The 22500-nt window shown below is 41.5% G+C and overlaps 2 protein-coding genes across 7 annotated transcripts in view; one reads left to right on the top strand and one right to left on the bottom strand.

Moving 5' to 3' along the window:
• LOC113815718 (uncharacterized) overlaps positions 1 to 2690 on the top strand; it is a 3621-nt gene extending 931 nt beyond the window's left edge. The window contains exons 2-4 of the mRNA XM_027367738.2: positions 234 to 306; positions 1169 to 1292; positions 1698 to 2690. Of these exons, the coding sequence (XP_027223539.2) occupies positions 234 to 306; positions 1169 to 1292; positions 1698 to 2498 (998 nt within the window). The 3' untranslated portion in view covers positions 2499 to 2690. The remainder of the gene's footprint in view (positions 1 to 233; positions 307 to 1168; positions 1293 to 1697) is intronic.
• An 899-nt stretch (positions 2691 to 3589) lies between these two features.
• The window catches only part of LOC113815719 (mitogen-activated protein kinase 14), a 63676-nt gene continuing 44765 nt past the window's right edge, over positions 3590 to 22500 (bottom strand). The window contains exons 4-11 of one of the 6 annotated variants that reach the window (XR_011398139.1): positions 18343 to 18484; positions 17791 to 17953; positions 17571 to 17642; positions 15010 to 15089; positions 12446 to 12524; positions 11920 to 12093; positions 11262 to 11346; positions 3590 to 7962 (exon numbers count right to left, since the gene is read on the bottom strand). Coding sequence is in view for 4 of the 6 variants with exons in the window: in XM_070113974.1 (XP_069970075.1) it covers positions 7874 to 7962; positions 11920 to 12093; positions 12446 to 12524; positions 15903 to 15982; positions 17571 to 17642; positions 17791 to 17953; positions 18343 to 18484 (799 nt within the window). In the remaining 2 variants the exon portion in view is untranslated. Of the gene's footprint in view, positions 7963 to 11261; positions 11347 to 11919; positions 12094 to 12445; positions 12525 to 13860; positions 13941 to 15009; positions 15090 to 15902; positions 15983 to 17570; positions 17643 to 17790; positions 17954 to 18342; positions 18485 to 22500 lie in introns of all 6 variants that reach the window. The other 5 variants (XR_011398140.1, XM_070113975.1, XM_070113974.1 and 2 more) reach the window with 5 other exon arrangements.

Below are 22500 nucleotides of genomic sequence, written 5' to 3'. Positions count from 1 at the left end.
AATTAGCCTGAGTTTTGTATGTGGTCGGTTTATTATTACTCGAAATTATTTTGTGGCGATTTATATATATTTTGTGTGTTTTCAATGGCATCTCTGTATCCAAATGTATGATCATTTTGATTCATTGACGATGAAAATGAACCCTGATTTCTTTATTATTTTGTATTATTTTGCCAAGCCAAAAACAGAGTTTCAGATTACCCCTTGTTTATATCATGTTTCATCCTTCACAGTCCACACAGCGGTTGCAGTGCTCTGCGCCGCTGCGGTATCGGCAACGGTTAGCGGCGTCGATAGTTTGCAGAGGTAGGTTCTTTTTGAGGTTTGTGCTTGTTGCCGTGGTAAGTTTTTTTGTTTTTTTTTTGGTGTGTGTGTGGGGGGGGGGGGCGCGGGTGCCTGTTCGTGTACATACACATTATTTCACCACATCAACTCTCATCAACTCTTTAATTAACCCCGTGACCATCACCACAATCCCGCCCATTGTTCCTCTCTTCCACTCCCTGTCGTCCCCTAGTTTCTTTATACCTGGAGTTCATCCCTCGACCTCCCTGTCACTCATCCTACGCGTCCTTGGGGCCTGACAGCCTGACCTCCTTCCGTAAAGAGAGCAGCCGGTGAGGGAAAGGAGGGGGCTATCAAGGGATTCTCGTTCTTTCTGCTTAAGTGTAATACGAGTTTTTTTTCTTGTCTTTTTCTTGTTACTGATATTGTATACTAAGATGTGTATAAAGCCATGCCTATGTTTAAAGAAGAAAAATATTTTGCTGTAGTGTTCAGTATTTTTAGATCGTATGTATTATGTTGAAAATGACGTGAAGCCATCAGGCTGTTGTAGTCGGGAGTGAATATGCTACTCATTAAAATTTAGAAGTCGCCATATTTTACATTCACATACTTTTCAGTGGTGTTGTGGTGCATTTTTCTTTTCAAAATTCATATTTCCATCGTTCAATGAACATTGTGTATAGTGTCCATTCATTTAGTATTTATAAAACTTTGCATGCTTTTACATCTACTTTCCCTTCTAATAGTACTTACCATGTACACTTTATTTTTTCTTATTTTTTCATGAATATTGGGTGTATTGGTATTAATTCATTCGTAAACCATTATTATACGAACATAAATCAGAGATGACCGACCGAGCTACTTTCTCCCGTCTTAGGGTGGGCGTCACTTCTCTGAGCCGTCTGCTGGCGTTGGCGAGCGACGTGGAGCCTCACTCCTGCTGGTGCGAGGACCCCCTTGTTCCCTGCCCCGTGTTCGTGCCCCGGGCGCCCCTTCACCAAGTCAGTAACGGGTTTGGTCTCGTAAAAATGTAATATGTGATAACACATTATTGTAATATTCATCCTCTTTATTTGTTTATTTATTTGTCTTTCCGTCTGTCTTATCCGTACTCTTTGGAAGCAGCATTCTTTTCATGTGTTTAACTGTATCTGAATTGCAATATTTTGATTCAGGCAAAAATAGTGACATAGTCCCAAAAAGAGTAAATTAAAATATAGACTATATAATACAATAGAACGTGAGCTATTAAATTCACCGGCCTGTAAATTAAAGAATATCTCATTGCCTTTCACTTGCATTTTAGTATCCATAGCCTTATTGCTTCTGCAGTTTTACCCTTTTACATGTTTGCGCTATAACTTTATCCTTAATCGCCAAGCCTGCTGTAATTTAAAATCTTTCAGCTCTTAAACTTGACCTGTGATCCTGACAAAGCCCACTGTTGCCTCGAGCGCGTCACGCATCTGGACGAAGACAGCATCTTACCCTTCAATGCCACGGGAGACATCACGACAGTAGAGGAGTTCAGGGACTTCCTCAAGAGCGTGGTTGATCTACTCATGCCTCGGAACAGCGGCGTCGTAAATAGCTTACCTCTCGCAGCAGGAAGTCCCCAGCAGGAGTACGTCAGGAGTCTCTCTAGTATGGATTCGGATGAGACTCATTTAGAAGCATCTCCTGGTAGCCTTGAGGAAGATCCTGGTGTTGAAAGGGGCAGACAGAACTTCGGTTTCTGGCGTAGGCAGGAACCCAATGATGAGGTTAATTCTATCTATTCGGACTCTGATACCGAGACTAATTCTTTAACAGACCAGCAGGTATACACGCATGAGTATCTTGAAGGGTCATCATCTAATGATAAGAATGACGAAGATCCTCTGTTCCATGCCATAAAGGGCCTTGCAACATTCCTTCTAAATTCGGAGAAACAAACGATCCTGGACCATGCAAGTGAAGACCACGGGTTTGCGGCTGAGAACAACACATCATCGATTTCGGATAAGATTGACGTTTTGAAGTATTCAAAGCTCGGGTGGTTCTCTCGTGCTGTGGAGTACGCAATAGACGGTTCCTTGTATATTGGGATCGCCTTGGCTGTCATGTACTTCACGAGCATGATTCTCTCGGGCCTGATTTCAACAGTCGGCTCCACCTGCTTCATCTGCGCCGTCCTTGGGAACCCCGAGCTCGCAGCCATTGCCTAGGCCCTAGAGAGCTCCCTCTCAAATGGGTCCTGGCGAGTGACAGGTGCTCTGATGGGAGGTTTCCGTTCATTATGTGCGTCCATGCTTTTTAGTTGTATTGTTTTAGATATTTCCTTACTTTTATTGAATGCTGTTGTATAATTAAGTTTATATTTATATTTATTATATTTATAATATAAAATATGAAAGTTGCGCTGTTTGTCTCAGTGGCCCTAAATTGAAGTAACGAAAAGAAATAAATAAAAAGATGTATCTTTTACTTGAAGAGAAAGATTTCTTTATTCTTTTAGGATGATTTTATGTAGCCCGAGTACACATTTTCACCCAATATTCAATATCCTCTTAGAGGTTGTTAGTCATATATCCCGCAAAAAAAACTTTTGAGGGACAGGAAATAGGTTCATTGAAGAAAATGAGAGAAAAAAATATGCCAATATATTTTGTTGAAAAACGAGAAAATTGTGATTTTATACATGCCTAAAAGCAAGTTGCATTAGTTTGAGGAGAAACTCTTAATTTCTATTGATAAGTTTGGTATGGTATCTAATAATTGGTCATCTATACCTTTGAGTGTAGCTGGAGATAAACCAACGGTAATACATGACAACCTATTTTTTAAAAAATATGCAATAAATGAACTAATTAATGATTAGTTAATCACAAGAGATTAAAGCTGAGAGTGCATTGCCACAACAACCCTGCCATTTTATTCACAAAAATCTCTCTTGGGAATCGCCTGGCTTATCTGACTTCCTCAAAAAAAGTTGGTAGATTTGCCCAAACCAAAAGCCACAGACCAGTGAGCCATGGCTTGGTGCCTCTTGGTCCTACTGCTATGCTGATAGCCTCTACAATTTAGCCTGGAACTGCAAAATAACGGTTTTCATGGGTGACATATAAGGCTTGATAATGAGAGCTTTTTACTGCCCATGGTGGAAGATGAAAGCAGCAAGGTTTGCAATCATAGACAAACCACACCCTGCACACACAGCACCAACTAAATATAAAATATTAAGTTTCTCTAAAACACTTATCAGTAAATGTAGAGTTGTTTAACAGTAGTTGTGGACAAGGATAATTACAAGCACTAAAAAAGCCATTATTTTATTTACAATAAAAGATTAAGGATGATCATTGCAACTCATAAAATTTACATTAAGTATTAACTTTCTCCTTAGCTATATTCCACAACAAAACTTACAATTAGAAAAAAAGAAACACGTCAACACAGCATGAGGCAAAGATGACAGGCGAGAAATGAGGTGTTCACAAATCACAAAACCATACATTCTTTGCTTTTCACAGAAATTGAAAAAAATGGGAAAAAGTGCACAAAGCCTGCATTTGGCATGGATGAAAAAGTATAATGAAACTGTAAGCACATGGAAAAAATTTGCTCATTTTAAATAAATTCTTAAAACCATCACTTGTTTTTTCTTTTGTTTTTTTTTAAACAATTTTTTTCTCTTTATCAAAAGGAATTTCCTTTCCTGTACAACTAACATATAGCTAGGTTAAATATACTCATCTCTGACTTCTCTTTACAATGTAGATTCTAATCAAAATAAAGTATTATATTTGATTTGTATTTTTAAAATTGGTTATGGACTTATTTTCTTGAATCAAGTTATTTGCAGCAAGCAGAGGAGCTTGAAGATTCAACTTTGGAATTTACAATTTGATTCAATTCATATAGGGAATTTCTTTTTGCAAATAAAAAAAATCACATAGATTAAATTTCAGGAAGTGGCAAACTTTCAGCACCAACTCATCTGTTTGTAGTGAAGGCACAGTTCTTGTCTCTCTCTTTACACAATCTGATTACCTCATTCACATTTCTGCAATCTTGTTACTTTAGTAGAAAGTTAAATCAGGGACTTAGCCACATTTTCACACTTAATGAGAAGTTAATCAAAAAATGTTTAAATAATATAATTGTTATGTAGTATATTTACATCTTTTTATTCAATGGCTTGCTTGATATAAGGCAATATTGTAAGAAATCTTACAATGAGCAGCCAGACAATTTACTTTCTAGGCATAGACCATCAATACCACAATTTGTATTATGTAAAAAATAATAATAATAATAACAAATAAATAAATAAATAAATAAACAGAATTTTATAAAACTAAGCCTTCAACCCTATAAAGAAACTAAATATAAAAAGAATAAAAAAAAGTTAAGAGCATCTTCATTTCTTGAAATAAAATTACCCCATATGGCAAACAGGCTCCTTCTTATTTCTTTTATCCTGTACTTTACTTTTTCACCCAAGTTACTTCTGATGCCAAGAGAAGTACAGTGTATTAAAAGTCTCAACAGCATTCTTTAAAATGAGGCACCATTTCCGTTCACATTCCAGACAACTTACCCTAGGTCATATATCAGATGCAATGACCTCTTTATAAGTCATTTGTACAAACAATCAAATTAAAGAAATTCATTACCTGAAAAAGACCAAAATGTAAGGAAAAATACAAGTCCCACACTAAGAAAATTCAGTAAATGAACTGATGGTAATATACAACAGCTGCCTTGTGATATTAGCTGTCCCCATGAAAAGGTATTGACAAATAAATAATAAAAACAATAATGACAATAATTAAGATGATTTCTCACAATTGCTCATTAAGATGAAAGTAAGTTATAAAATGTATATAATACCAAAGTTCTTGGACATATCATCTCTACATCACAAATAAAACATCCATGAAAACAAAATACAAAATGACAAAATGTACATACAGAAAAACAGCACAAACAACATTGTGGCAAACTTGGCTCCTTTGACATTAAAAAAAAATAGCTTATTATAAAAGCCAGTTTCACATTCCTTTCTAACCAAGGACAAATGGTCACTGAAAATGGAAAGCGCAGTTCACAAGATACACAGTATGATAACAATGTAGTGATCACTGAAAGAAGAGTCACACCTTAAGCACAGATTATTCATAAATGATGCTAATAAATAAACAAAAACAACATGGCAAAATTATCACTTCCTGCCACACAGAAAAAGATGTGGCCATCAAAATTGTTTTCACTTCACCAAGAAAGAAAATGGCTTCAATCAGCAGTCTAGAAGACTAATATCTCTTATATTCCTTCCTCAGCTCTTTCATCAAAATGGGCAAAGTGTAACGTAGAACGATGAATATTTTGATCAAAGAAATTAAGCGGATGGAGACTTGTTACATAAATCACTGGCAGGGAACCAATGCCCTGTATTTTGTTTCTTCATGTTTTCCTTTCTTACAAGAAACACACTCAGGCAACACATATTTTCATATTTCACAGACACTGCAGTAAAACAATGTTCTGCATTCAAAGTGGTGATGCCACAACAATCAGAGGTGCACACACACAAACACAGCCATTCCCATACACAGACACACACAAACAAACACATGCAAACTGAAAGATAGATAGAGAGGAAAAATACAGAAAAAAGGCATATAAACTGACAAACACACATACACACAAATTATTTATCAATAGAAAGGGAAAAAAAAAAAAGTAAAGGTACAAACACATTATTTACAAAAAGTCAAACAAAGCTTAAATAGGAATACAAGTCCAAGCTCTGAGAAAAGATAAACCAGTAGTTACAACTACAATGAAAAGAGAAATGATAAAAAAGAGAAATTATAAGCAGATAAAACTATTTGTTTAAAAATACCTACCATACAAATTTTCAAATACCAAAATAATACGTGGTACATCATTCTACTGTTTCCTGAAAGGCCGCAATCATAGTCAGTTCAGAGGCTTTAAGATATGCCTTACATTCCAATGCATTCCTGGTATTTTTCTAAAAATTCTTTTCTGACAAGTATTTTCTTTAGATTAATGTCTCTTCTTTGCTCTTTTTTTAATCACACAAAAGACTCAGATAACATGCACATTTAATTTTTTCATTCATTGCATGCATTCACATTTTAATTCACTCATCACATATGCAGAAAATGAACTTGGCATCATCTCTGATCTGTCTGGTAACATAACTCTGTAGTCTTTAGTTCTTGGTAAATGAGTTACTTTCAATTTTCTGTTTCCATTTGAGTAAACATCTTCCGACAACTTGAAAAAATCTCTTTCTATCTGTTACAGAACTCTTGAAACTGTATCACTATTGTTACCACTATATCAAAGGGAAATGTTTGCTAGGCACTAAATACGGTTATAATCTTGTTAAAAAAAGAGCTACAGAGACTTTTGTCACCTAAATTGAGCAGTTCATTTGTATAGTAGAACTGCTTAAGTACTTTTGAGATAAATATTAAATCACATAATAGTCCAACCAAAAAAATCAAATATGTCATATACAAACAGCAAGTTTTTCAACAATAAGTATTGTAAACAATAAAAATTACTTAAAAGTTAGTAAGAAGATCCAAGTTACTAACCACATAAAAAAAGATCTACAACCTAATGCATGTTACCAGTCATCCTCTTTCTGGTGCAATTAGTAGTCAAAAAACTATTATCATCTCATTAAAATGGGTACCACTGAGGAAATGATTGACCTATTCCATTTCATCATTATATCACTAAAATTAGTGAAGAAATGTATGAGGTTCAATATCTACTCATAGACTTCAGCAGCATTTGCAATGCATGAACCATTTTATTGCATACAAGAAAGTCATGGCACATATTGCAACACAAGGTTCTATTTGTTCAAACGAGCACTTCTGAGGAGTAATGTACGAATGGCCATTTGTATTGCTGTAAATCTAACCCTTCCACAAGTTTACTGCTAGATGCCACCATTGCACATTCAACAATACAAGACTAAGGCCACCTCTAAAAGTCAAAGTATATATTCTCCCTCACCCACCTGCACTTCTCTTACAAAATAAATCTAAAGATAACTAGCTTTTGACCCGAATCTTTGATACCTCCCTCTCTACATTGCATCAAAGCATGGTGGTTAGAATATAATTACAATAAGTATGATAATGCTTCAAATACACACCAAAAATAGTAATAACTTTCAAATTTACAGAGAATAACTCAGAATGATAAAAATATCCATGCCTAATAAGGATAAGGCAGAATGTATTTTACAGGCCTACAAAAGTCCCCACATGACTGCAAAAGAAAATCATAAACAGCAACTGTCATCATACAATAATCTTAATAAACACAAATTTCATACAAAATCAGTTCCCGACATCTTCCACCTGAGGTTATCTTCAAGAACAGAGCTGACGAGGAACATCCACAGGGTGTACTGTTTGGCATGTGAATATTTACAACATATTCCTCTTCAGGTGCCCCTATGCTAATGTATGACACTTTCACCATGAAAAGAAGGATGTTTTCAAGCAAATTCCGAAACAAAGTACTCAGTTTTGAAGTGCGACTCTCACTGCGATGATGACTGCGTTTTCTCTGCTTCTTCTGCCAATACTGCTGGCTTAGGTGAGAAGTCTATAACTTCTTTCCAGACAAGTTCTGTGAAAAGAGGTCACCAATGTTGATAACATACTAAAATAAAAGAAATTGAGAGTGACAATAGAATTTAGAATTACACCTTTGAATTTCAGTAAATGTGCTACATCATTTCTATAAATCAGTCCAGTTTTTCCACTTATCTGATCTGGTGATAATGTTATCAATCAATCAATCAATCAATCAAGGGGGGCTAACGCCGACGGGGGCCCATAGCTGCATCCACCCTTCGCTTTCAGCCACGAGGATCCCTCATGGCAAGACGCCAGGCAGGGACTCGGCCCATTTCAAGTTCGATTTGCCCACGCTACGACTTCCTAGGTCGTCCCACAGGCCTCCTCCACCCAGGGTTGTCTCTAACAGAGAATACCTTATGGGTAGGGTCATCCTGAGGAAAGCGAGCCAGGTTGTCATATAGCCTGAGTTGGCGATCACGGATTGTGTAGATTACAGGTCCTATGCCAGTCTCACGGTGTAATCGTTGGTTGGACACATGGTCCCGCCAACAGTACCCCATGATCCGGCGCAAGGACCTATTACAAAAGGCTTCAAGACAAGCCTCCAAGGAGCAGGATAATGTCCAGGTTTCACTACCGTACAGCAAAACTGGCATTATCAGGGACCTGAAAACCCGTAGCTTGGTCCTTCTACACAGGTACCGACATCTCCAAATACTCTTGTTGAGTGAGTTCATGACCCCTGCTGCCAGGCCAATCCGTCTGCTGACTTCCTGGTCTGACAGCCCAGAATTATGAACTACACTACCAAGGTATGTAAAGCTCTCTGTGACTTCAATGTCCTCGCCGCAAGCACGCACCGACTGAACAGGTTCTCCTAGCAAGTCTACAAAGTCCGGGATCTTGGTCTTGGTCCAGGAGACCTCTAGACTCAAGGGTTTCACTTCATTGTTAAATGCATCCAGAGCCACTACTAGGGTCTCCAGAGACTCAGATAGAATAGCAACATCATCAGCAAAGTCAAGGTCAGTAACCTTGATATTGCCCTGTGTTGCTCCACAATGACTTTTAACAGTAGCTCTGCCCAGTATCCAGTCCATGCAAGTGTTGAAAAGAATTGGTGCAAGGACACAGCCTTGCCTCACTCCTGAACTAACAGGGAAGAAGCTCGACAGGCCCCCACCACTCTATACAGCACTTTTAGTACCAGTATACAGGCTTGCTATAAGTCCAATAATCCTTGTTGGAATTCCTCTCAGTCTCAGGATCTCCCAGAGTGATTCCCGATGCACCATGTCGAACGCCTTCTTGAGGTCGATGTAGGCTGCAAGCAACCCACGCCCGAACTCACGGCGGCGCTCTACAATGACTCGAAGAGCAAGGATACGGTCTATTGTAGACATACCAGGAGTGAATCCATATTGCTCCAGTCTCTGATGCCTCAATAGATGGTCTCTGATATGTCTCAGGAGGATGTGGGCGAGAACCTTGCATGGTATACTGAGCAGTGTGATGCCTCGGTGATTGCTACAGTCCCAACGGTCCCTTTTCCCTTTCCAGAGAGGGATGACCACACCCCTTAACAGGTCAGGAGGAATGGTACCGGACCGCCAGATGGCAGCCAGGACAGCATGTAACCCCCGCGCCATAGGTTCACCACCAGCCTTTAACAGTTCAGCTGGTATGCCGCAGATACCTGCTGCTTTACCACTCTTCAGCTTGAAGATTGCCCCCCTAACTTCAGTTAGGGAGGGAGGATCCTAACTGATGGGTGGGTTCGGCAACGGGGTCTCGGCACTCCGCGCATCTAAGTTAACTGTTGGTGGGTCAACCTGGTACAACTGCTCAAAATACTCAGCCCAGCGTTCCCGCACCACAACAGGATCTGAAATGATCTGACCACTTACTAAGCGAATTGCTGTTACCTGTGAAGAGGGCTTGGCGTTCAGCTTTCTCAGGGCTTGGTAAGCAGAACAAAGGTCATTTACTATGAAATGGCCTTCTACCTCCTCTGCAAGACTCCTAATAAACTGTTCCTTGTCCCTTCTTAACAGAGACTGAGTTCTGCGTACATGAGACCGGTGCAATTCCCAATCCCCTGTCAGACGAGCCGCACGACAAGCATCTGTGGCTTCCAGTGTCTCCTGCGAGATGAAATTCTGTATTGCTCTTAGGCATACACCAATCGTATCTTGAGCTGCATCAAGCGTTTCACGCTTAACCCATTCGTTCCGGGTGTCACATATACGAGACACCGGAAAAAATAAACACTGCCAGGTGGCCCGCCAGTGTGACGCTGTATCGGGGCTGCGCTCCAACCCGCATCGCTGTACCATGTCCAACGATGTGGTCCGGGCGCTGGTACCAGGAGCCAGAAATCCTCAATTTCTGGGACCTAGCAAAATCCCGGAAAAGGAGGCTATTCTCACTACCGGCATTAGCTCCTGAGCCATGGGGACCGAAAGACATCTCACAGCCAGCTCGATCACAACCAGATACCGCATTGAAGTCACCTAGAACAACGCGAATATCTCGCTGGGAACATCTGTCTGCCACAGATGCAAGTTTGGCGTAAAACATCTCTTTCACGTCAAGTTTACAAACATTGGTAGGAGCGTACACAGCAATAAGAGACATAAAGCCAAAAGATAGCTTCAGTCTCAATACCATTATACGCTCATCAACAGGAGTAACCTCTACTACCGAGGGCTGGAGTCTGTTGGAGATGGCAATGGCTACTCCCTGGAGGTCATGACCGTCGCTGCGGCACAACCAGTAATAGGTGTAGCCACCTACACTGATCATGCTGCTGCCAGGTCTCCTCACCTCTGAGAGAGCAGCCACCTCAACTCTCAACCTCCCCAGTTCCCTCGACAGAAGAGGCAACCGATTATCCTGGCGTAAAGACCGGACGTCCCAAGCCCCCACCCGGACTTCCCACCTGAGATTCAACCTCGGACAGTTACTCCAGGTGGATGCCACCTCTGCCACCCCCGCCGACACTGACGCTGTCCCACATAAAAGGGTGTGGCGGGCTGCGGGTCCCATCATCCACCTGTGGGGTTCCTGAGGGCTTTCCCCCACAAGCTTCACTCTGGGCTGGCAGCTGCTAGAGCGCAGGCGAGATGAGTAGTTCCCATTCCCAGCCTGAGTTCCAGCAGTCGGCCCCCCAACAGGGTCCACAGTCCGCCTCACTTAATGTTAATAAGGATAATATCAACAGAATGAGCACTAATCAAATACCTAAGCATTTTTACGGCAGGTCCCCACACAGGAATCATTTTATACATTATTATTTCATGTGGCAAACAAAGGAAAGTTAATTGGATCTTATTCTAATTTTACCTTAGTTTTAAAATATGAGGTAAAAATTTACCAAGATTTCAGTTATGAGGTCAACACAAGGCTATAACTTCTTTCCAGACAAGTTCTGTGAAAAGAGGTCACCAATGTTGATAACATACTAAAATAAAAGAAATTGAGAGTGACAATAGAATTTAGAATTACACCTGTGTTTCAATAAATGTGCTACATCATTTCTACAAGTCAGTCCAGCTTTTCCACTCATCTGATCTGGTGATAATGTTAATAAGGATAATATCAACAGAATGAGTACTAATCAAATACCTAGGCATTTTTAAGGCAGGTCCCTACACAGGAATTATTTTATACATTATTATTTCATGTGGCAAACAAAGGAAAGTTAACTGGATTTTATTTTAAATTTACCTTAGTTTTAAAATATAAGGTCAAAATTTACCAAGATTTCAGTTATAAGGTCATGACAACTGCTAGAAGTTAAGACTGAAAAAAGAATGGGGTTGGAGAATAAGGATGATGAGATTAGGAAAACTATAAGGATGTGGAGAATAGGGGAGGAAGGGGGAGAAAAAGGAAAGGGAGGAAGAGAAAAAGGAAAGGAAGTAAAGGAGGAGGAGGAGGAAAGGACGAAGAGTAGCAGGAAAGGTGGAGGAGGAAAAAGAAGAAGAAAGAGTATACAGACCTTTCCACTTCTCAGTTGGGAGATCCATGTCCTCGAAGCTCTGGTCGTAGGGCTCGCTGTCAGGCTCGTCACTGGGATCCGCATACTGAGCCAGGTAAGGGTGGGCCAATGCTTGGGCTGCCGTTACACGCCTTTCACTGTCCAGCTCCAGCATCTTCTCTAGTAGGTCTACCGCTGTAATTGGCAATACAGTTTACGTTGCTGCATATATCAGGGTAAAAGTTGTGTGAGGGGAATAAGTCAAAATAAAGCTTACAATTTCAGCAATTGGAGGTAAAAATTGGTTCTATGTTAAGTTCCAATTAAATCTTTCAATTGTAATTTTGCTAATATTCAAAGTCACATTAACAGTAATAGTATTAATAACAGCTATATTTACCGTAATAATCATATTGGAAGAACTGATAATATTGACAAGAAAACAATTATTATCTAAACAATCAAACTACATAAAAGTTTCAACCAGAAATGATGAGAAAACAACAATACCACTGCACACAACATCCACGACCCTAACACCACTCACCTAAGGGATTCGCTCCACGGAAGACTTGCTTAAAGTCCTTCTTCCTCATGTGGGGCAGCGAGCGTATGTAGTTGCGAGCCTAAGAGAATGGTGGTGAAGTTGTTAGCAAATCATTAGATGAGCCAAATACCCTGTTACACAACATGTGTGGAGCAAAAATGACCTCTCTTTTAGGTCTACAATCTCTGTCTCATAATGGTACTTAGCCAGAAGGGATTTTTCACATTTTATATTTACTCTTGAAGTTGCTTGAACATAACTGTTGGAAGATATAAACTTCTTATCTTCAATAAAAAAAGAATAAGACTATAGCAACTTCATGACAATATTGAACATAGATTAAGATTTTTTTTAAATACAGCAAACAAAAATGTTGCAGCGAGTCAAAATTACATTTAGAAATAAATCATATTTTCTTTATAAATGGGCTTTCCTGATGTAATTTCCATTAACAGAACAACTTCCATGAATTATTTCTTTCTTTTAAAATCTAATCCCTGCAAATTTCAAGACAAATCCTCAATGAGCAATGCTATTCCTTTTGATATCCCAAAGTGTATTTTACAGAAAACTAACTATGCTCAATAATAGAAATCATACAATCTTATCCTATGTATTAGAACATTTATCTGGGTCTATTCATGGAAAAGCATAATAGCTCAGACACATATTCGCAACTGCAAGAAAGCAGAGAATGAGCTTAAAGCACGAAACATACATAATGCACATTACAGGCTGATATGATTACTTGTCAATCATTTTGCAGAAAATTTAGGTACTTAAAAGCATTTTATCTCTAGGTGAAAAAATCATATTGAATTTTCTTTATGGATACTGGAAAAAATAAGATACATTCATTCATATGAATATCATAATCTCTACCATCTGGAAAACAAAATGAAGACAGAAGAGTTGGGAGGAAGCCAAGTAGGTATTAGAAAATCTATTGGTTCCCATGGTCACAATTCCTTTGTCTTACCACAAAAAATGTGACGAAAATATGGTCCTCCATTTTAAGGTACAAATTATTGGAAAATTACTCTACCATATACCCCTTACACTATAAGATTAAGAGTTTTGTTCTTACAGCTGATAGTCCCATATACCTCATGTGACATGCAAAGTACAATAAGTTTATAAAGAATATGAAGATATTTAATAGGTATTTAACTTCAATGCAAGTTAAAGTTCTTACCCTAACCAACACTGTAAAACCTGGTTACCAGTGAACTTTCATTTGAAAATTTGAAATTAAGAGAAGCTTGCTTTACAAAGCAACAGATTTCAAGATCAGAGTCTGGCCATCAATCATGGTCTACTCTTTGACTTCACTGATTATCTGTTGCAATGAAAACAATTAAATGCCATTGGCATTTAGAAAGTGATGGAGGTGTCAGAAACAGTGATTGCTTTACCTCCTCACTGGTGATTTTAGATAAAGTTTCTTCATCCGGCGTTCCGGCGACCACTAGGATGCGCGTTAGTTGGTCAATGTCTGAGAAGCCAGGTTAAGGCAGCTAGAACAATCATGTTAAGCATAGCATCAGAGGTAGAGCTACAAAGAAGCTACTAACTCGAGCTAAAGATCATCGTATGAGAATCACTGTTGTGTCTACCTAAGATATTATTAGTGTAGAGGTAATCATCTGAATTGTATTAGATCACACAATGCTGATCCTAAAATAGCTGGTAGTAGGAGTTCCTAAACATTAAATCAACATTTCTAAGTTAATACAGTGTTAGACCTGTCTTGTCGACATACAAAGAATGTCCCTTACAACCTGAAATACCAGTAACAATCAAGGAAATTTAGTCATCAGTAAAACAGAAATTTAATAATGCATAGATATATGAAAAAAGTCTCTAATATACAGATACATCACCATACACCTGTTTAATATATCATACAACTAAAAGATTAATGAACATCAATTTTCATTTAAAGTTAAAACCTTCCATGTCAATAAATACTTCTCATTACCTACAATGTACAGTTGCTTCAAGAAGTTCCTATACTCCCTTATTTGACCTTCTGTCGAGGTGTAGGACCATCACAATAGCCATGTTGATCTTTATGAATAAATTGGTATCCATAGTGTAGTGATGGGTGTGTGTTAATAATTGCAAGAAGCCATAATGGCTAGCAATATTAGGTAGATATAGAAGTGCTAAAAACATCACCGGAGTGCACACCCAGTAAAGGAACTTCCTGACACAACTGTGCAAATAGATACTGTAAAAATGATTTTTTTTGTGGTTATCTTTTGCTGAGTAAACTCCAAATTGAGTATATACAAACATAGGACATACCAAAAAAGACACATTTCACTGAAGTTGCTGCAAGCCACAGCTTAAATCCCATGGAAAGAGAACTACACAAGCACTGACCACAAAGGCAAGGACTTGGGAGGCACAAAGACACACAACACAGGGGACAAGATGCAAGGCAAAATGGCACAAGACGATGGAGCATTGGGGGACGTTTGGGTACACAAGCACACAGTTTGGCAGCTGTCAGTGTGGTAGTATCAATCATGGTTGTCCAGCTGAGGAGAGGGACTAACCTCTTCACTGGAGAGCTTATCTATAAGGTCCTTACTTGGCGTCCCAACCAGCTTCATAATCTTGTTCAGCTGATCTATATCTGATTCCTGGGCTAAGGTAACCTAACAGTATTTGCACAAGTAATCAAGCAACCCATCATAAAAGTCACACAGCCATAACAATGCATTCTTTTCCACCACTTGTAGCTCATGCCATGTTTGTGGCTAAGTCTGGCTGCACTGAAAGCCTCATTAAATGGACTTGTCTCAGTTCCAGCATTTAAGGGGTCCACTTATCTGTTACATAAACTCAGCTTTTCAACTGTACACAATGGTGGAATATTAATAAGTGTTAGCTATACTGAGCTCCTGTAAGGAAAAATGCTAATGAAAAAGAAAAAAATTATATGTACACAATGCTACTCAAATCAACATATTTATGATACCTCCTTGAGATGTCTCAGATTATTTACTTTTAAATATAAAAAGAAAAGCAGACTGCACAGGAAGTGGCATGTTCTCCGGACTTCTTAATAAAAAAGAGAACTATCGAGCTCACTGTAATGCTCAATATTTTCTTATAAAATGCAAACCATCACAGTCAGATAAATTAATTAACGTGATTTCTAGGGGGTGATGGATGCAAGTACACATGACTCTGGTCTAGCCTGAAGCTAATGCCACCAATTTTTCTAGCTAGAGGAGCAAGTGCATTTCTACCACAGACACTGCCAACAAGCCAAGAAAAATAAATCAGTAAATAAAAACAAAAATGTAACATCAAGTAAATAAAAAATGAAAAAAAAAAAAAAAAGACAGAGGAAGGAAGGGTTACAATGTAGAAGCACCATCCATGCTTTTTGCTCATTGCCTCGGCAGGGAACGCAGGTGTAGCCAGGCGAGGGGGAACTTACCGACTCCGAGGTGATCCTGTTGAGGTACTCTTGAGGTGGTGTTCCCAAGATCTCCATGATAAGATTGAGCTGTTGGATATCTAAGGTCTGGACTAAGGGTCACAACAGCACATGCCAAAACAGCCACAAACACTTTCACACGCTAACTTTTGCATAATAGACAAAACGGGAGGGAGTGCGTCCAGTACTGAAGGTCTGACTCCAGGTAGAAATGATCATTACTGCAAACTTCTTTTACTTACTTTAGGATAGTGAACTGTATTCAGAAAATAATAATTGTAGAAAAAAAAATCTATCATAATTTCAAGGGGGGAATATTTTTAAACTATACCCCACATATAAATCCTTGCTCAGAGAGCTTCAACCTACATTATCTTTCAGTCAGAAATAATAATAAAGAAAATTGCTGGGCTTTCTTGTTTTTTCTCTTTTTGATCCTTGTAAAATCATAAGGATTATCAACAGTTCAGAATCACACAACTAGTAAGCAGGTTTTAACTAAGCAAAAAGCCAGAAACAGTACTCGGACTCCACAACAGCTACATTAAGCAAGAGGCAAAACAAAAACAAAAACAAAAAAGTAAATAAATAAATAATAAAAATTATTAATACTTACAAAAAAAAAAAATAATAATAAAATGAAATAAATAAAAAGTTCATATAAAAGAATACACATAGTACTATAGAGATAACAATAACTATCATTCATCCAACATGCCTTGTGCAGATTAAAGGTATAGGCCAGCAGACTCTCTAGTGAGAAAGAATATTAATATTAGGAAGAAAATTAAAGAGATGAGGACAGAGCTACACTACACATTTAGAGAAGGATTTATAAATAATGCCTTGTAACTGGTACAAACAGCACAGAATATGAATGTTTTTTTACCAATAATCAGAAAAATTATTTTGTAAATCTTACAACTTGCATCTGTAACTTATAGATCTAACCAAGATTATCTTACATAAATATATGTGTATAATAATATTATATACATAATACAATTATAGTACAAAGACAGAACCTTACTGTTTTTTAAATGCATGACGCAATGTTACACAGTAATTATGATGAACCTTGAAATCCCTGGGTATTGAAAGATTTTCATTTACCTTGGTTAATTACACATGAAAGATACAAATATGTTAGTGAGTAATAAATTCACAGGTTCATTTATATATGTAATGTCCCATAAGTTGATGTGCCTGAAAGTTGTTTACTACAAAGAAACATGTGCTAACTTACATTACTTTCCATGTCTGCTGTTGGATGCACCATTTAAGTCTTTGAGCATAATCACCATAATATATTATTAGTAGCAGCCCCCGAGGAAAAAAATAATAATCAATAACCACTACTTATGCTAAGACATCAAAAATTAGTTGACATCATATCAACCACCTCAACGAACTAAATCATGGACCACCAATTTACAACACATACCAATAAAACAGTATAAATAAGTATCTGACAGAAATAATCTTTACCAGTTACAGAAACCAGAACAGTTGCACAGACCATGTTGAAGAACAATGATGCAATAATAATTAGGAAATAATACTCCATCCCTCAACATCAACTAAAACCCTGCGAGTCACTCTGATCCATCCTTTCCGAAAGAAAGCCGTCTGACTCTGTTCTTTTCTTTCTTTAGCTTAAAAGGATACGATCAGCACCTGGGAATAAGGTTCTGCTAGTCAGAAGCTCAGCCATTATGCAGCCTACTGACCAGATATCCACTGGAAGCAAAGGAAACATAGCAGAGTTAGAGAGGATTTTCCTTACAATGATACTCAAATTTTCTTCATCATTAGTGACATGAATATAGGGAGCAGCAGTGACACTGAGCATTGCAATATTGACTAGTTCCCCTTCTTCCCATGATACCTGTCTGATTATAATGCATCCAGTTGAGCATAATCTCTGGAGCACGGTACCACCTGGTGGCCACATAACCAGTCATCTCTGACTCTGTGGGCCGGGCCAAACCAAAGTCGAGGATCTTCAGCTCACAATCTTCATTGACAGCTATATTACTTGGCTTTAGATCCTGTGGGGAAGGAATATTTTTTATTGTCTTATATAATTTTCCAGCTAACGGACAAACTAACATTAATCTGTAATTTCTCTATACATTATCAGCTTCAAGAGTAAGATATCAGATCCAATAATTGTAATGACAAAATAAATAAATAAAAATAAATATATAAATAAGTAAAAATAAAAAAAGTATTGAGAAAAAATTGTAATGATGACTGATGATTGATGATTACTGATGATGATAATGATGATTATTGATGGAGATGGAGATGATGACGATTATTGATGAAGATGATGATGATTATTGATGATTATTGATGATTATTGATGATGATTATTGATGATGATGATGATGATGATGATGATGATGATGATGATGATGATGCAAAAGCAACTTACCCTGTGGATAATACCCGCTGAATGAATGTACTTAAGGCCTCGAAGGACTTGGTATATGAGGAACTGAACATGATCATCTGTTAACTTTTGTGTTTTGACGATATTGTTTAAGTCGGCACCCATCAGAGGAGTCACGAGATATCTGTGGAAAAAAGATTTCTGTTAGTACTAATCAAAAAGTCTGTTTTGAGACAAACAAATAAATAGATAGATTGATTGATGGATAGATAGACAGAGTGTGAGAGAGGTGAGTGAGTGGGTAGGAGGGAAGGAGGGTGGTGAAGTGATTGTGTGAGGGATTGTGTGAGGGAGTGAGCAAGTGACTGAATGAGTGAATGAGTGAGAGAGTGGTCGTATGAGTGAGTGAGTGAGTTTTTTGTTACTTTTTACTTTGTGTGTGTAGTTTCATCAGAGTGAGTGAGTGAGTGAGTGAGTGAGTGAGTGAGTGAGTGAGTGAGTGAGTGAGCGAGCGAGTAATTGTGTGACAGAGTTGAGTGAGAAAGGCTGTAGTGACGCAAGTCTGCCTCTGTGCCTGAGTGCTTGTGAATTTTAGCAAATCTAATCAACGTGTTACTTACAAGATAGACATATCACTTCCACTACTCAATCTTATCTTTAACTCTGGCATATAAATCGATGGAATCAAACTACATGCAAACTGTAGACTTATTCGCTATGATACATTATCATGCACAGCTAGCTACATTTTACTTGATATTAAATTATTCAAAACTCAACATTCATTCGCCTTTATACATTTATCGTAAACTATATCTAAATGAAGGTAAAGAATGCAGGCTGTATACCATGCTAAGATCTATGCTTCGATTGTAGAGGCGATTTTTCTTCGTAGATAAACTGTATTTCCACATCAACAGAGGCTACGGTAATGATTTAGGACAACCAATAACACGGACGACTATAGTGAAAAACTGTTTTTTTTTCCAATCAGTGAATTAACAAACATCAAAGATTGCCAGAAGTTTTGTCCGATCAAAAATTCATTAATGTGCACACAGATTAACACACACGCACGAACACACACACACACACACACACACACACACACACACACACACACACACACACACACACACACACACACACACACACACACACACACACACACACACACACACACACGTATATGCGGTGCGATTATGCAAACAACTTCATGTAGAAGCACATGCAAGCGCATGTACACATACACACGCCAACATAAATTAAGGCAAGCCTTGTACGGGTTTTGTTGCATTTCTAATATTATCATATGTTTAGAAGATGCGTGTAGCAGGACCACACAAAACAGGCAACAAGTATAAAAATAACAGTAATAATAGTAGTAATCGTCATTATAGTACTAAATATGATGATAACGGCAACAACAAAATGAAGACGCCCCCCCCCCCCCGCTATAAAGGGAGAGAGGAAACCCAGTGGCGGCCGCCCCTCGCCTGGCCAACAGCCCTTCATCCAACATCAAATGATTCACCCGCGCTCCCTGGTCGCACCTGTCGCGGGCGCAATCAGGTGTGACGCACGCCCAACACGTGGGTCATGAGCACGTGACGAGGCAGGCACAGGTGCAGGTCCACGCAACCTCAGGCGACACGAGTTACGTGTGCAACAAGGCGGGGTTCCTGCAACATCACCTGCACTTGCTGAGTCGCCTTGCTTTCCAATACATACTGGAGGTGGACACGGGCCTTGCGCAGATGCACGGAAAAATACGGCAGCGAACTGAGCGATCTTATCTCTGGAAAGCAACAGCACGGCAAATTACGGCAACAGCACGCACGGGTCAATATAACTTCTAGAAAGTTTCTCCTACGATCATTAAGGAACCGTCCCGCCCGAAAATTGTAACGCCCCCGACCTTTTCTCGCCCCAGACACATACGCGAAAAAACTCAAACCAGCGTTACTAGACAAGCGCAGCCGACCCTGGTCCCCGGCCAGACATGCTACAACTCCATGCTCCTTCCCGTCCAGCTCCCCGCCAACGACAAAAACAGGAGACAAGGCAACATCGGAGGAGCCAGACATAGGTACAGACGCCGCCCCCGCCCCTCCCCCTCCCTCCCTGGTTCCAAGGGTGAGGGCGGGACCGTAACGTTCAGTACACGCACATGCACTCGCACCCAGGCGCACTCTCCCTCGCTCGCATTTCGCCCTCTCACTCATTCATCGTCTTCGTTTCTCCTTGCCCTTGGCGAGGCGGAGGGCTCCTTATCTCGGGGCATTTTTCCTTTTTTTCTTTTTTTTCTTCTTCGTCCCTATCCTCTCCCTCTTCTCCTTTTCATCTCTCCTCCTACTTTCCCTTCTCTCCTCCTTTCCCTCCGCTCTCCTCTCCTCCTCCTTCCCCTCCTCTCCTCCTCTTTCCCCCTTCTCCTCCTCTTTCCCCCTTCTCCTCCCCTCTCCTCCCCATTCCATCTCTCTCTCCTCTTCTCTCCCCTCCCCTATTTCCCATCTCGCCTCTTCCTTCCCCCATTCTCCTCCTCTTCCTTCCCCTCCCTCTCCTCCTCCCTCCCCTTCACCTGCTGGCGCCAACATTTTCCTCCCCGCCACGCTCGCTCCCCGCCCTCGCCCCGTCTGCCTGCCGTCGTCTGTCCACCAACCCTCCCGGCCAATTGTCTGCCTCTCGCGCCGTCACTGAGCCTGCACCAGAGCCTGCGCTTCTGCCTGCGGGCGATCCGGCGTGGCTTCGGGCTCAAGGCCTGCTCCTGCGCCTTCTTCCCCCGGCGTGGCTTCGGGCTCAAGGCCTGCTCCTGCGCCTTCTTCCCCCGGCGTGGCTTCGGGCTCAAGGCCTGCTCCCGCGCCTTCTTCCCCCCGGCGTGGCTTCGGGCTCAAGGCCTGCTCCTGCGCCTTCTTCCCCCCGGCGTGGCTTCGGGCTCAAGGCCTACTCCCGCGCCTTCTTCCCCCCGGCGTGGCTTCGGGCTCAAGGCCTACTCCTGCGCCTTCTTCCCCCGGCGTGGCTTCGGGCTCAAGGCCTGCTCCTGCGCCTTCTTCCCCCGGCGTGGCTTCGGGCTCAAGGCCTGCTCCTGCGCCTTCTTCCCCCCGGCGTGGCTTCGGGCTCAAGGCCTGCTCCCGCGCCTTCTTCCCCCCGGCGTGGCTTCGGGCTCAAGGCCTGCTCCTGCGCCTTCTTCCCCCGGCGTGCCTTCGGGCTCAAGGCCTGCTCCTGCGCCTTCTTCCCCCCGGCGTGCCTTCGGGCTCAAGGCCTGCTCCCGCGCCTTCTTCCCCCCGGCGTGGCTTCGGGCTCAAGGCCTGCTCCTGCGCCTTCTTCCCCCCGGCGTGGCTTAGGGCTCAAGGCCTGCTCCTGCGCCTTCTTCCCCCCGGCGTGGCTTAGGGCTCAAGGCCTGCTCCTGCGCCTTCTTCCCCCCGGCGTGGCTTCGGGCTCAAGGCCTGCTCCCGCGCCTTCTTCCCCCCGGCGTGGCTTCGGGCTCAAGGCCTGCTCCCGCGCCTTCTTCCCCCCGGCGTGGCTTCGGGCTCAAGGCCTGCTCCTGCGCCTTCTTCCCCCCGGCGTGGCTTAGGGCTCAAGGCCTGCTCCTGCGCCTTCTTCCCCCGGCGTGGCTTCGGGCTCAAGGCCTGCTCCTGCGCCTTCTTCCCCCCGGCGTGGCTTCGGGCTCAAGGCCTGCTCCCGCGCCTTCTTCCCCCCGGCGTGGCTTCGGGCTCAAGGCCTGCTCCTGCGCCTTCTTCCCCCCGGCGTGGCTTCGGGCTCAAGGCCTGCTCCCGCGCCTTCTTCCTCCCGGCGTGGCTTCGGGCTCAAGGCCTGCTCCCGCGCCTTCTTCCTCCCGGCGTGGCTTCGGGCTCAAGGCCTGCTCCCGCGCCTTCTTCCTCCCGGCGTGGCTTCGGGCTCAAGGCCTGCTCCTGCGCCTTCTTCCCCCCGGCGTGGCTTCGGGCTCAAGGCCTGCTCCCGCGCCTTCTTCCCCCCGGCGTGGCTTCGGGCTCAAGGCCTGCTCCTGCGCCTTCTTCCCCCCGGCGTGGCTTCGGGCTCAAGGCCTGCTCCTGCGCCTTCTTCCTCCCGGCGTGGCTTCGGGCTCAAGGCCTGCTCCCGCGCCTTCTTCCCCCCGGCGTGGCTTCGGGCTCAAGGCCTGCTCCCGCGCCTTCTTCCCCCCGGCGTGGCTTCGGGCTCAAGGCCTGCTCCTGCGCCTTCTTCCCC

Source organism: Penaeus vannamei, chromosome 35, assembly GCF_042767895.1.
Source record: "Penaeus vannamei isolate JL-2024 chromosome 35, ASM4276789v1, whole genome shotgun sequence".
NCBI lineage: Eukaryota > Metazoa > Arthropoda > Malacostraca > Decapoda > Penaeidae > Penaeus > Penaeus vannamei.
Note: the sequence above shows the minus strand (reverse complement) of the source record. Positions and strands in the feature narration are given on the sequence as shown.